The sequence below is a fragment of the Electrona antarctica genome (genome assembly GCF_951216825.1).
Source record: "Electrona antarctica genome assembly, chromosome: 2".
Taxonomy (NCBI): Eukaryota; Metazoa; Chordata; class Actinopteri; order Myctophiformes; family Myctophidae; genus Electrona; species Electrona antarctica.
In genome coordinates this window covers 45,511,471-45,527,793 of record NC_136807.1, presented here as the reverse complement: position 1 = coordinate 45,527,793, position 16,323 = coordinate 45,511,471, and the positions used below count along the sequence as shown (strand labels likewise).

General features: G+C 42.9%; 1 protein-coding gene across 1 annotated transcript; it reads right to left on the bottom strand.

Annotated features, from left to right (window-relative positions):
• Positions 1-3,357: 3,357 nt before the first annotated feature.
• tktb (transketolase b) lies at positions 3,358-16,012 on the bottom strand. Its single transcript, XM_079519888.1, has 14 exons — positions 15,738-16,012; positions 12,590-12,707; positions 12,125-12,238; positions 11,867-11,964; positions 10,747-10,938; positions 10,491-10,618; positions 10,180-10,376; positions 8,366-8,530; positions 7,131-7,287; positions 6,415-6,545; positions 6,048-6,131; positions 5,561-5,657; positions 5,298-5,417; positions 3,358-4,580 (listed from the first exon to the last, which is right to left on the bottom strand). The coding sequence occupies exons 1-14, from the start codon at positions 15,842-15,844 to the stop codon at positions 4,408-4,410; spliced, it is 1,881 nt and encodes a 626-aa protein (XP_079376014.1). The 5' UTR covers positions 15,845-16,012; the 3' UTR covers positions 3,358-4,407.
• Between the last annotated feature and the right edge of the window lie 311 nt (positions 16,013-16,323).

Sequence of the window (16,323 nt, the reverse complement as noted above, 5' to 3'; positions counted from 1 at the left end):
ACACACACACACAGGTGCCACTTGCCTGGTTATTGAGTCTACCTGGGATTCTCACTGTAGGGTAAAACCTGCTGACGACCCTTCTTTATTTGCACACAAACGCACGTTACACGTACACATGCACGTCGCACGCACACACACACAGTATAATATTTAGTGATCATATAACATAGCAAACACAATGGTTTACACACATGGTTCTCAAACTGTGGGTCAGGACCGCCAGGGAGGTCCCCACATGATTTGTGGGGGTCCCCAGATGACAGTACATACAGTATATACAATTTATTTTTAATATCTCAAAAAAGAAAGAAAAGAAAAAGACCATTACTGCACCACAAAGTAATCAACCAAACTACATCATAAATACTAGTCAAACATTGGCCAAATGATCTACAAGCTCACAACGCCTCACAATCAACACATTGCGAGGCGTTGTGAGCTTGTAGATCTGCTATTTTCACTGTGGCACAGAGTCAAACGAAATGTAGTGCCTCAACTCCTACATTTCCCCAGTTCAAATGGGATTATTTGAGGGGGTCCTAGCCTGAAAAGGTTGAGAACCACTGGTTTACACTACAGTTTAAAAAATGTTTTGCATCATGTTTAGAGGTACACAACCCTTGGTGTGTGGTGGAGAATACAGACAGTAGCTATCTGGTGAGACGGACAGACAGTGGCATGCATGGACCAGAACCCAGACAGACGTGCTCCAAATACCAAATGGGTTCCAGTTAAACAGTGTTTTACACTAAACACTGAAATGCTGGTCGTGTCCTGATATGGCCGGCCAAGACAAACAGGCACGTCTCTCTCAGGACACGAGTCATCCAGGACAGGTCCTGACAGGAACATGCAGTAATCTGCCTGACCACCTCAACCTCAGCCCAGCCGACTGGATTACATGCTTCCAGTGGGGGAAAGCAAATAAGTACCTTTACTCAAGTACTGTACTTAAAGTACAATTTTGAGGTACTTTTACTTAACTGGAGTATTTCCAATTTTCAATATTTTTACTACAATTATTTAAAAACTTAGGTACTAGTTACTTAGATTTTAATTATTAGTATTACTACAAAACATACATTAACCAGTTCAGCCCTAGTATTTAAACTATTTGAAAATAGCCGATCTACAAGCTCACAACGCGTCGCCATGTGATGCGTTGTGAGCTTGTAGATCTGATATTTTCAAAGTATTTTAACATTTTTACACACAATACCTTGTGAAATGGGACTTTCTGCATAATGAGTAGTTTTACTTTTGTACTTTAAGTATATTTTGATACCAATACTTTAATACTTTTACTCAAGTACATTTTGAATTCTGGACTTTTACTAACAGTATTTCTACATTGCAGTATTGACCCTTGTTACTTAAGTAACAAAATGTAGTACTTTTTCCACCACTGGAAGTTTCCACTGCAGTAGACATGTGTGTGAGGTCCAGGATGCATCCAAGCATAAATATACCCACCAACGCAAATTACTGGGTGCCCTTAAAATAGTATACTTTTAAATGGCATGCTCCATTTCAGGTGAAATCCAAAGAAAGTACTCTCTCGAATTCAATATAGATTCTTTGAAGACGGCGGGGGAACGCGGTTAGGACTTGGCTTGTTTAAGGACATGTTTAAGGACATGGTTTAAGGACATGAACCCTAGTGTCAGTATTTTGGGGCAAACATTCGACAGATCTACAGTAAAGGCAAGGCTTTTCTGGTACGTTGTGAGCTTGTACTGCAGATTGGCTATTTTTGGGGAAGAGGTAGACTGAGGGAAAAAACCAAGGATAGACTTCTGGAGGACCCCAGTTAACCCTGGTATGTACATTATACAAGTACAGTTTAAATAGTTAATGAAATGTCAATTTAAAAAAAAGTATGTTTGACCAGTCCTTTTCAATTTATGTTCTAGAGCAGTCCGGGGACCACCAGTGGTCCTTGAGGTTCCAGGTGGTCCCCAGCTAATTGGAGAGTTGGCAACCAATTGGATCCTTATAGATCTTTAACTCTTGAGCATAAAATGAAACCAAATGGACCCTTACAGGTCCATTTGGTTTCATTTTACACTCTCAAGTTAAAATTGTTAATCTGTATTAATTAATTTACAAGAAGTCTACACAATTAGAGAAAGTAGAAGTTATTTTGATTGTTTGGCAACAGCATGGAATTATGGACAAAATAGTATCCAATGACAGCAAAATATTTAGTTTTGGGTCTGCGAGGCTAAATATCAAACTGGGGTCCGTGGCTCAAATGCCAAATAATGGGCCTTGATATGAAAAGGGTTGACAACCCGTTCTAGAGCAGTGGTTGCCCGAAAGAGAAATTCTCCCGGACCCCAACACGCTGTGAGCTTGTGGAGCTGCCATTTTCACTTCTTAACTTGTTTGACATTTATGGACAGATTTTTTATTTCATTTGTGAAATATGTTGGAATAGTTTAATTGATGACAGGTCGTGATTTGTTTAAATCTTTTTTAAATACATTTTAAATGTATAGTTAAAGGACAACTTTAGTTTTCAACCAAGGTTCATGTTTTAGGTTATTAGAGAAACTAAAAGGTGAATGTTAATTTTCTTTCTACAAACTGTAATTTCTTTTTTTTAATTATTTACTATAGTCCTAATAAACCCCAGGAAATTACATCTGGCCACAAAAAAAAATCATGTGACAAACTGACATATTGAGCCTATGACACAGTTTAAGCCTTCCCCCAGTAGGCTACCTTCACATTCAGTAGATCCTGTGATCTTCTGTGGCCAGATGTAATTTCCTGGGGTTCATTAGGACTATAGTAAATAATAATAAAAAAAGAAATCACCATAACCATTTGGGGAAAAAAAAACATATTTAGCCCCATGCTCGAATGCCCCCGCCCCCGTCAAAGAGCTAACATCCCTAAAACGAAAGAAAGCAAATGAAAAGAATTAACTCATCTTTTACTTTCTCTAATAACTTAAAACATGAACCTTGGTTGGAAAAAAAACTAAAGTTGTCCTTAAGGGGACATTGTCAATAAACATTGGTCCGCGACCCACATCTACCTGTAGAGCAGTGGTTCCCAACTTTTACCCACCACCATTTTAGTAATAAATATACATGTGTGTGTACACACTCCCTTCAGGGTGAATGTGGCTTAGACAGTCTGCCCACCGGCGTTCCTATAGGATGTAAGACACCCATGTGTAAAAACCACTCGCCAAGCAAACATTTCTACACACTGGTGAGAATGTAAGCGTTCATGCTCCATCGCACAAATTAGGCTCAACGCAAACAAATAAGGTAATAACTCTTAAAAGTGCAAAAACAGACGTTTTATTATTAACATATGGAAATAAAACAAACAAGTCAGTTCAGTATCGCAGGGTCACATGTTTTTTATTTCAGAACTCCACAGCAAAGCACATGGGTTGACCATACAGTAGGTAGCTTCACTACCATGAGCATCAGTAACACTTGCAGACACGGATCAACATCATCGCTCCAAACATTTGATCAACGCGCCGCTGCTGGCTGGTTCAATTTCAAGTTAATTCAAAACAGAAGTTTTACCACAGCTCTAGCGTTGAACAATAAAAAGGCCATTTATGTATTGCGCCAAAAGAACAGTTAACCACAACAATACCAGTGTAACAGAGCTTAAAAAGGGAATGGTTGAGGTGACATGAGTGCTGGTCATGTAATGAGAACAATGAGCTGTGACTTGGTGGAATGTACAGACCATGTAATGAGAACATGGGCTGATTTGGTGGAATGTACATGGAAGTGGTGTGGGCCCAGCCGGACAGCTCGCTCGCATCACAAAACGGGTTTTTACCAAATCAGCCAGTCGACACGTTTGATTTATACTAGGGGTGGCGTACCAAACAAACAGCCCCATTTACACGCTCACGACTCACTACACTGCAATGCGTCGAGAGCTTGTAAATAGGCCAATTTAGGCGCAAGACCCTGGGCACGCAACCAAGTATAAATTATCCTTTGTGTGTCGTTTAAGACATGCCTTCTCTACATGGCTATCCCAGCTGACACCATTAAAAATACACGGGAAACAAACTAGTTGAAACATACTACTGGGGCAGAGGTTGCTAGAAGGTGCAAAACAGAGGAGAATTACAGGGAACAGTATGACCTCTATGAGGTTAGATACTTACACACATGGGAAAAAACCTGTTCCATTTAACTCCCTCTCCAATAGCTAGCAACTCCCACAGTGAACACCAGAGTGTGCTAAAGAGTTAGAGCCGTAAGATGACACTACAGCATACATTAATCTAAACCGATTGGAATGCATTGTTCGTTTTGGTTCCGCCGTAGCTTTACAAAGAATTGTGGAGGTAAGTTCAAGCTCAGGAGGAGGGAGGGAGGGCGGGCGGGCGGGCAGGCGGGGCGTCCCTTCTCCTCAGTTGGCGAAGGTTTGGCGCACGGCGTTGACGATGTGCATGGCGCTGATGCCGTACTTGTCCAGCAGCTCCTGGGGCTTGCCGCTGCGGGGCACCTCGGTCACGGCCAGGCGTGTCACCACGATGCCGGGCTCCTCGCCCACCGCCGACAGCACGGCCTCGCCCAGACCACCTGGACACAGCAGGGCAGATGGGTGTGTGAGCAGTGCACGCACACACACAGTAGTGCCATTTTTTCCCCCCATGTGTTAGTTTTGATTTATTTTTAGAGCGGGTTTACTAGGTTTTATTAGTTTATATTTGTGTGACAGTTTTAGTTTATATTAGTTTTATTCACACTTTGGGTTATTTGTCAGGTGCAGGATTCAAAAAGTCTCCCGTAGTGGTAGGCACACACATGCAGCCCACAGACACTTTCAATGTTCACTTGCACTTATGAGTACATCGTTTACACACAAGATGTCAAAGCAAATCATGCAGGTTACTGTGACAACACTAGGGCTGCAAGCACTGATCATTCACTTATCATTTCCTCCTCCATCGATTACTTTTCCCCCATTCATTGAATGTTGTGAACTATATTTTATTAAAAAAAAAGAAAATGATAGCCTTTAACCCATTTTGGGCGGGAACCCCTTTTGGTGTTAGCATTATGTTATGCTTTAGCTATTGAAAAATAGCAGATCTACAAGCTCATAGCGCGCCACCGAGTGGCGCGCTACGAGCTTGTAGGTCTGCTATTTTTGAAAAATCAAAGAACCACTGACATAGAAACATAGCTTTTACAGACAACTGTCATTTTCAAACAAGACATTTTTAGAATCGGATCTCAGGTCAAAATGGGTTAAGCACTCCTATAATGAACACAAACAGAAAGCAGAAAACTCACCCTCCTTGTAGTGGTCTTCCACTGTGATGATCTTTCCCCTTGTGGCTCTGGCGGCGGTCAGGATGGTGGCCGCGTCCAGGGGCTTGATGGTGAACGGGTCAATGACTCGGATGTTCTTTCCTGCAGGAAGACATTTGGAAATATGTTTAATCAATACGTCCATGTGATCCTGTAGATCTTTAGTTAATAACCATTGCAGAACTGTTATAGCATCATAAGCCGTTGTATCAGTATATATCCACTAGAGGGCACACTAAGCTCACCCTCTTTGGCCAGGATATCTGCAGCAGCCAGAGCTTCGTGGAGAGTTATACCTGCTCCAATCACAGTCACCTGGTCACTGTCGGACTGACGCACCACCTAGGAACAAACACACACACACACTTTATAAGGGACTTTCCAACTAGTTATACAGGTTGAAATCAACCTCGTCGCAGTTATTGTAGGCCTCACAATTACTACATTAGACATAATGATTGAAAGTCGTTTCCATGTTGAAAAACGTTCAGTTTAAAAAATAGCATGATTCCCATTCCACCATTTCATTAGTATAAGAATTTAAATAAGTATATTTAAGGTATTAGTCATATCTGCACTGTACCATTTGTTTGTTTACAAAGCCTAAAAAGGCCAAATGATATGCATTTTTCATACATGTTCCGCTGTCCAATGCCAACAACACTACAATTAATTGCAATCATTTCGTCCAGTAAAATGTCATGATGGTGACAGTAGGGGGTCTTTCTTTACCTTGGCCAAGCCCAGTTCGAACTTCTCTTCCGGGGAGTAGAGGACGGCGGTCTCGGGTCTGCTGGTACGGATGAAACAGATTCCCTGGAATCAAAGCAGAGACACATGAGAACCACATCTGTGGAATGTTCCCAGCCATGTACAGCAGTGGTTCCCAAAACAGAGATTAGATGTTTGCCCGGGACCCAAAATAGTGAAAATAGCAGATCTACAAGCATACGCTTATTTATGGAATTTCTTAGATTACCTTGTTTTAAACACTTTTTTTGAATGTACTGTAGGAAAAGAACTTCTTACTCGGGTCGTGACCCATAGAAATTGGTCCGTGACCCACAAATCAGGCAGCCAGACAGACGTAGTCACTGACCTTGGTGTTTGCCGCCAGCTCTACGGCTCTCTCCAAGGATACGGCGTCGCTGGGATAGAACACAGTGCATGTTGGGATGGCACGGAACATGGCCAGGTCCTCCAGGGCCATCTGGGAGGGACCGTCCTCACCTAAAGAAAAAATAAAGGACAGTGTTTTAGTGGATACGTCCCTCTCAGACATTAGGCCGGTCATAATGATCACATTAACGCCCAAAGTATTTTGCATAATCTTTAAAATAGTTTCCAATCATCTTTAGAGAAAAAAAAAAACTGGTGGTTACGAACGTAACCCAGGTTATTTAAATAAAACTAGCGAAGCAACTCTGAAAATGGAAGTTTAATTTCCATCATTATTTCCATGTCGTTGTCCACGCTTTGCTTGCTAGTAGGTTGGCTTTTTCACTATTTTTTAAGCATTACTTCGTCCCTGTTTTGGTCAAAATACATAATTGTGAGTCATTTCTTTATAATTTTCAGTAATAATAATATTGTTATTGTTATATTTGCATGTCTGCCCCATGCAATTTATTTTTTAAACAAGGAATTAAAGACATAGAAATGTACCGGTAATTGTAAATACCAAATACATCAACTGTCTTGAGTATGCAATTTCTAATTTGTATGACCATTAATTGACAGTTATTAATTGTCAAAGATATCCAGTTGTTGAAAACGCCACCCTGTGGCGGTCAGTAGGTATGAAATAGAACTCACCAATAGAGACGCCACAGTGGGAGCCCACTAGGTTGACATTGGACTGAGAGATTGCTGCCATGCGGATCTGGTCGTAGGCTCTGGAGAAGAATGCTGCGAACGTGCTGGCGAAGGAGACCGTGCGATCACGGCAGGCACAGCCGATGGCCACGCTCACCTACAAAGAGGAGAAGGTGGAACTTGAAGTCGGGGGTTTCAAAGAACCAAAAATCGGGCATCAAATATACAGTTCAAACCCGATCGTTTATGTTCCATGACTGATTGTAGGCTACAATGTCACAAAAAGATGGAACACTGCTCTTGAATTTTTTCTGGCCTGCAAACAATTATGGCTAGAAGTTCAGCCTCTTCTGATGTCACGCTGGTATGCAAAACATTTGTGAATGACATTTCAGAAAAGCCAGTTTGATTCTGAGCATCAGTAACATAATAATCCCAATTTAAAACTGCAATCTGCAACATAATGTTTTTTCACAGGTTTCGAATGCAGTTCTCCAGCGCGGGAGATAACATTTCTACCACTGAGCTAAGTAAGATGGAATGCCAGCTTGGGCAGAGACTGTGCTTTGAGCTTCATGCAATACCACTCTACGCAATTCTCAATGGAACAGAAGCGAAACTACCTCCCATCACTGCAGATGTGCTAGTTAAGCATTTTGAGACGCATTAAATGACGGGATTTCTCCATATAATCGATCATTTCAGTAGCAAGAGCTTCAAAGTCAAGTCAACAAGGCCTGCAATTGGCTATGCACTGGAAAACTGTGCATGACATTTCAATAAACTAGAAATACAAGGAAATGTTAAGAGAGAATCTCAACTTCAATCCATCTCAACTTTAACGTCCGGCGATTTCATGTAACGGCCAAGCTACACCAGGCTTTTCGCGCACAAAACGCGCGCTTACCCTAAATTGCAATCATCTGCTGGCCTGGGTGGGTGAGTCGTGCAACTTTCGTGACATTAAGCTGTGTACAGCCATGCAAAATAACATTGACAGCTATAGTATGAGGTGATGGAAGCTTGCCCAGCTTAGCAATGGTTGCTAAACTATTTGGATTGTCATTGGACAATTGCTTTTGTGGTGGTTAGCGAAGGGTCCATTATCAAATTGATGCTTGGGTTTACACTACATGAAACTGAGAAAATATAGCTTGATTTCAAGATAAATTATGTCAACATGAGTATTTAGTTTACACCACATCTTGTAAAACGAAAAAGTGTGCATTCTTTACCATGTTCTGTTCGGCGATGAAGCACTCGATGTAGCGCTCAGGGAAGGCCTTCCTGAAGGTATCAGAGAAGGTGGAGTTCTTGGTGTCTCCGTCCAGGGCCACCACCCGTTTGCTCGCCTTGCCCAGCTTGGCCAGGGCGATGCCGTACGCCTTCCTCGTTGCCATCTGACGGGACAGAGTTAGAAAAAGAACCAGGTCATTTTTTGTAATAAAACACATACTCTCATATGCACCCGTGTCAATTAAAACCCATGTACCTCAACCTGATTTAGACCCACAGCAGTTTTATGAAAGTCAGGTCTTTCTGAGATAAAGTCCCGCCCGTGGTTGTGCCCCTCTTCGCACCCATTGGTTGCCATTTCTTGGTTGGACAAAATTCCTCCCCATCCACTACCGTTGAAATTACGGGCTTTTCCCCCCCAGTTGCTTCATATTGATATTCAGTGTATTAAAATCTTATTTTAAACTTGGTCTCAGTAAAAAGAAGAAAAAAAAAGAAAAACATTTCAGGTTCAGTATAGTGACTGGGCATAAATTATATTTTAGCAAATTCAACTTAAACCATAAGGCGGAATCAGGGCAGAAAGAGCCTGCTGATTAGTCAGTCAGGGACCTATCAGAAGGCAGACAATGAATCCGGAAAAGTACCAAAAAAAGACTACAAGCAGACATGCACACGGCACCCGGCTTCAGAAATAAAGAAACTCTGCGGCGGCAGCCGGTCTAAATGGGTTAAATATGTGTTATCTAATCTCAGACACTGATAAGGGTCAGTGGGAGAAGGGACCCTGCACATTTAACCCAACAAACCTTTTTCTGAACTAAGAACAAGACAGGGTTCACCAACAGCCCAGTGAACTTTAACCCACCCATTGATTACAGACCATGGATTACACAGATGGTGCTGTGGTTTCAGGCCGTTACAAACTTTTAACCTCCAAGCCATGTACACTTCATCTTAAAAGGAAATAACAGCCCAAATTGGTAAGATTTTCAATTTGTAAAAATTGCGGTAAGCTACTTTAAAGTGTAAAACAGCTCAATGTGACACATTGTGAGCTTTTATTTTCAAAAGATTTTTTTGAAAACTTTAAATGGGACATTCTGCAAAATGAGTACTTTCTACTTTTGGTACTTTAAGTACATTTTTATTCCAATACTTTTGTACATTTACTCAAGTAAATTGCAGACTTACTTGTAACAGAGTATTTCTATATTGCAGTATTGATACTTTTACTAAGTAAAAAAATGTGAGTAGGACTACCGATAAGTACGGACCATGAGAGTCCATCTGAGATTTCAGGAGTACCTCCTTGTCTCCTAGTCCTAGCTTGTAGCCCGGGGGTCAGTAACTTGTCTCCTAGCTTGTAGGCTGTGGGGTCAGTACCTTTTCTCCTAGCTTGTAGGCGGGGGTTCAGTAACTTGTCTCCTAGCTTTTAGGCTGTGGGGTCAGTACCTTTTCTCCTAGCTTGTAGGCGGGGGTTCAGTAACTTGTCTCCTAGCTTGTAGGCTGTGGGGTCAGTACCTTTTCTCCTAGCTTGTAGGAGGGGGGTCAGTAACTTGTCTCCTAGCTTGTAGCCCGGGGGTCAGTACCTTTTCTCCTAGCTTGTAGGCTGTGGGGTCAGTACCTTGTAGGCTGTGGGGTCAGTACCTTGTCTCCTAGCTTGTAGGCTGTGGGGTCAGTACCTTGTAGGCTGTGGGGTCAGTACCTTGTCTCCTAGCTTGTAGGCTGTGGGGTCAGTATCTTGTCTCCTAGCTTGTAGTCTGTGGGGTCAGTACCTTGTCTCCTAGCTTGTAGGCTGTGGGGTCAGTACCTTTTCTCCTAGCTTGTAGGCGGGGGGTTCTGGGAGGCAGATGCGGGACAGGTCCGCGGCGAGTGTGTCCTCGTTGGGCAGCTCGGGGGTGAGTTTCTTGTTCGGGACCTGGATCTGAGACTGCAGGTCATTCAGCAGGTCGTCCACACGGTCTTTGGGGATGGGCTTCCCGTGCCAGTTGTCCAAGTCCTCAATGTCTGGGAGTAAAAAAAACAAAACAACAAGTTGTGAGCTTGTAAATCTGCTATATTTGAAAATCTAATATTAATCAAATAATATTATCAATCTGCATCCCAAATGGATTCACTCACTTTTGAGGCCTTTGCCCTTGAAGGTCTTGGCAACGATGCAGGTAGGCTTGTCCTTGACCTGCTTGGCCTGCCAGAAGGCCTTGCACAGCTCCTCCACATCATGGCCATCCACAACATACGTGTTCCACCTACACACAGCGTTACACAAACACGACCCATAACAAGAAATATTAACTCAAGAGCCACACTGCAGACGTGGAAAGATAAAGTGCCAAGAATCACTGTGATTCAATGTGTTGGATCTGGAGGGACTGACCCAAAGCCTTCACAGCGCTTGCGGTAGGTCTCCATGTCATGCTGCAGCGGTGCGGCCTCGCTCTGGCCCAGGCGGTTCACGTCCATGATGGCCACCAGGTTGTCCAGCTTGTAGTAGGAGGCGAAGGCCATGGCCTCCCACACGGAGCCTTCCGAGCACTCCCCGTCTCCCATCATGCAGTACACGCGGTAACTACCACCAACAACATGGCAGATGTTAGCAGGGGTGCAACGATAGAATTGAACAGCGGTACGATACATGGACGATATTGGTTCATTCCTGGCGATACGATATTGATTTTAAATGGATACAGTAACTATTTAGCAAAGAAATTAAATATCTGTGAAACTTGTGGATAGCGCAGGTTTTTTTAAGGGAAACATTTATGGAGGATATAAACAGTGAACACAACAAACAAGTACTTGATACCATGTTGCCATTTACACATCGATATACTTTGATTCTTGAAATTAAAATAGATTTATCGATGCAGTTACTACAGCGTTACACCCCTAAGCAGTAGCATTTGTGTTGCTTTGCCAGTATTCCAAGAATCACAGTAGTTATTGCCAGACAAACAAGGGAACCTTGGCATAATGGATTAAATTAACAACAACGAGAGGAAAGACAAGACAACAAGGCTCGGCATTAAGCAGTTGAGCTAGCTCGACTAGCTCCGGAGGCCTGAATTACAGCAGAGCCTACGGTTTAATGAAATTACTTCCAACAAATTGTCCAATGAACCTACTTGGAGAGCATCAGTGGCGGATACAGAACGGATATGTGTGTGTACTGCACATGCACTTAGTCGATAATGAAGTCAATCAATCAAAAAATGTCCAATGACTGGGCCTGGAAAGGTTATAAGCCAAGATATTATAATGACGGGTGAATGATGCCAAGCTACAGGATTTGGCTGCTTTCACGCAAGTGCGTAAAAATAGACGAGGCGTGTAGTTTTAGCAGAGTGATGGACAGGGACACATCTGGTGGAATTCACTAGTGTGGCCACAGACAGGTGTGGGTGCCACACCTGGCCAGGCCAACCATTATATGTAAATATCTACATTCAAGCTTCATTTCCATGCATGCGTTGAACTTAATATGGACTCGTTCTCACCTGGATTTGTCGAAGTGCTTCCCAGTGTAGGCCATTCCACACGCAGCTCCTAAGCCCTGGCCCAGGGAGCCTGTGGCCACATCCGTAAAGGCCAGTTTCTGAGTGACACACAGAGTAACAGTTAGAGGATTAAATTCATCATTAAAATTACTATTATATATATAGTATACGCCATCAGATAAACACAGGGCAACATGTTAATAAGTGGTTACGCCATAACAGGGTTCGAAAGAGAGGGACTGAAGATCCATGACTCACAGGTGTTGGGTGTCCCTCCAGGTCAGAGTCGATCTTGCGCAGGTTGAGCAGATCAGCCTCTTTCACGTAACCTGCCTCAGCCCAGGCAGCGTAGAGCACCGGCGCCGCATGACCCTGAATAAACACACAAACACACACACATTAACTCTGGCATCCCCATTTTGGGCAGATGTTCTAAAAGATTCTAATTTCTAAAATAGCCAACGCTAACTTTAAGATATTTTTTTGGCTTTTTCTGCCTTTGATAGGTTGAAAGTAATCGGACAGGAAATGGGGAGAGAAATGGGGGGGGGGGGGGGGGGGGGAGACACACAGCAAAGGCCTTCGGGATCGGGAGTCGAACCCGCGGCATGCCATCAAGCTGGCTCAGCAGCCTAGCAAGTTGCTTGCAAGTTGCTTTGGCCTCCAAAACAATAGTCAACTCAACAGATAAGCGCCATGTGGGTGTGTGTATACACGACCAACCTTTGACAAGACGAAGCGGTCGTTACACTGGTTGCGAGGGTCACTGGGTTTGTAGCGCATAGTGTTGAAGAACAGCACGGACATGAGCTCTGCCGCACTGCAACATGAGGTGGGGTGACTGCAAGGAGGGGAGAGACAGCATGTTAGAGGCAGCTCATGACAACAACCAGCCAACCGTTAGCCAAGGACACAATCCACACACATGCATGTGTTGTTACCATAATCTGTCAGTGGTTTTCAACCCTTTTCATATCAAGGTCCATTATTTATTCGGCATTTGAGCCACACAGACGACCATGAGATTTAGCCTCTCAGACCCAAAACTTTTGAATATTGTGTTATCATTCATTGGATAATTTTTTTTCCACAATTCCATGCTGTATTGATGTCGGTACAATTAGGAGAGAGAACAGGCAAACGTTGATCAAAATAACAATTCTTCTACATTCTCCAATTGTGTAGACTTCTTGTAAATTAGGTAATGCAGATGTTTAACTTTTGAGAGTGCAATATAAAATCACAGGTCCATTTGGTGTCATTTTACGCTCTCAAGAGTTAAAGATCTACAGTATAAGGGTCCATTTGGTTAACTACTCCATCATTTAGCAGGGGAGGGGACCACCTGGAACCACTGGTGGTCTCCAGACCACTTGTTGAAAACCACTGATCAAAGTTATTTTTAAGCTAACTAATGCAAATAGTCTATTCTCTTTGGTCTTTGCAGGCATACAAAATGGAGCCATTAGTTTATAAAAACATGTTGGTTGGCATACACATGTGAAAATCCAATCTAAAGTTTTGCTGTTCTATCAAGTTTACAGTACTTCTATGTAAAGGATGCATTGAACAAAGACAAGCAAGAAATGTGTGTTGACATGGCCGTTGATTAATTTCTGCATGAGCGGTACAGACATGTCAAAGGAGATTTTTTTTACCATTATCATCCAAACAGAAGATATACATTTTCAGTAAGAGGTGTTACGTCACTTCAGACTTCAGAGCACTTAGGAATTATTTACATCCAACTCCAAACGAGATAAGAAGGCAATCTTGTGAAACAGTTAGTTACTGAACATTGGTCTTGAAACCGGCGGGCAGGTTTGGAAATCTCACATGCATTAGCCAATATCAGTTCAGCTTCCCTATGTGGGTTAATCTAGAAAATGTCATCATCACTCTCATGGGGACACACACTGGGTTATTTTAGTCAAGACCGGCTTAGGCCAATGTCAAACTGTGCAGTCTAGTGATCAATTTACCCATAGTTCTTCCTTTGAGAGAAATCCTGCTAAGAAACAATTCAGTGTAAAATCAACAGTCACTCAGATAAAAAGGCATGGCATCAAATCAGAAAGGCATATTTATCCATTTCATTCAGTGAATCAATGAACAACAGCAGCCATTGAGTAGAAAAGGTATAAGGTGTCAGATGTGACCATGCTGCATAATGGAGAAAATGAGCCAGGTGACAGGGACCATTCCTGAGCTACAGTAGACCTCTGTGTGACACAGCCAGGGCATTCATTCATTTCCTTGTACAGTACGAGAAGGAAGTGATCGAAAACTGGTTTGCCGGCAAGGTTGCATCTCTCGGACTGTCTGGAAGTTGCGGATACTTTAACCGATGATGAAACGTACACTAAAGGTAGTAGTAGGATTCTTTTGAGGAAGTGTCATGTGTGGATGTGCTGAGCCTGAAATGTACCTGTCACACACACTGCAAAGAAAAAGCGGTGAACATATAACTGATATTAGATATTGCGTGAACTTGATATTGGATAGTGTGAACTTAAGTATCCACACGTGTTGAGGTAGTCTTTTTTTAATATGCTCAAAATCATAATTTCCTAACAATTTCTAAACAAGTCTAAAGACATTCACTCTGACTGTTCTCATTGTTCAACTGCCTTATATTATACTGTAACTTTACTACTCCCAAGTATCCTGTGTGTGTGTGTGTGTGTGTGTGTGTGTGGTGCAGTAACTTTGATCAGTAAAATGGGGGGCTCAAGGGATGAAAATGGAGGTAAAATTTAACCAACTGCTGTTAAGTCACTGAAGGGTGCAAACCTAAGCTACTATGCAAGAGATATGACAAACTGATTAACCACCATTAGCAATAGCAAGGTAAATAACAGACGCACAGTTTAAAAGGGTAAAGTATCGTCTTGTCTGCCGAGACGCAGTTTCTTCAAGCCTGCAACTTTAAATCAGAGCGTCAAGCAAGCAGACCACGAGACCTGCCCTCTCCAATGAATGGCCAATGGCCATGTGACTTTGGTTATAAAATGGGCCTATTTTTAACTTTATAACACGTTACATTGTGCCTTAGAAGTAAAGTTGTGGCGTCAGTTGACCATTTTACTTAATCTTATTTATTTTAAAAATTGACTGCGGTTCTTAAAATCTGAGCAGCGTCCATTTCAGAGCCATTAAACATTTAAAGTGAAACTGCTGTGCTGCGCCATCAACAAAGACACTCACTCAGTCACACACACCCACAAAATGTGGAGCTAGTGTTAGCTCAGAGCTGATAACAGAATATAGCAATGCCTAGCCGCAGGTTGAAGACAAGATTAAAGTTACAATCATCTGTTTACTTTGTGTTGATGCGGCTTCGGCCATAACGTTTACTTTACTCGACACACCACGGCGTGCCTCTTCTTGGGAGGAGATAATCCGCACGTGTGGTGGGCTATAAGGTGGAGCGTGGGTCTCCACATGTCTACACGGAGCTTTGTGCACAGTGCACCGGCCTCTGCACAGAGCCACAGACACAGCTCTGTGGCCGGGCCGGTGCACAGAGCGCCATCAGGCGGTGCACAGAGCGCCACCAGGCCGGTGCACAGAGCTCCACCAGGCCGGTGCACGCAGCTCCGTGGGCCGGTGTCGCTTCCAGGCCGGGCCCGGTGTCGCTTGTCAGAAAGAACAACCAACAACAGTCGACCGCACAAAAAGAACAACGCGTTCACTCGCACTCAATTGTTATTAGCTTAGATGATCTGTTCAATTATTTTTATCAAGTCATCAGTTTACGGTTCCCGGCAGGTAAATCAGCCTATAGTTCACTTGCAGTAGTCCACCTTCAACCATTTTTTAACCGGTATAATATTTCAATATTTCAGTGAATGACTTTTCAACAACTCACCCAGAGTTTGAGGCGCATGTCGCCTTGATGGAGTTGATCCGCAGCTTGTTGGCCACGTCTTTCAGCCCCTGCAGGGTCTTCTCGTCGGGTTTGTGGTAGCTTGCCATGGTGGTTTTTATATTTAAAGATGATTAATTAAATTGTTCTGGCTGCTGGGGGATGATATGTAATGTGTGTGACCACGGCGTGCAAGGAGAGAGGGAAGAAGGGGAGCTTTATGATGTCTTGTCTCTGAAGCACTCCTCCCACCACGCAGGCACGCACACACTCATTGGACGGATCAGTAGTGGCGCAAGTTGCGCAGTAAAGGGGATATTATGCCTTTATCTCTAAACTGATCAGACTCAGATCAGTCTGAGGTCAGCTTGTATCTGTCCAAAAACATAAATGAATGAACCAAATTCCAATAAAGTTAAGTAACACTGACACAAGCCGGACTGTCGAGGAAAAACAGTGGAGTAGACCTACAGTGAAAAGCATTACAATCCATGCATTGCAATAAATCCAGGAACATTATTCAGTCTTATTTTATTTTGAATATAATGCCACTTATGCCAGTGCCACAGTATACTCAGATGACTGATAT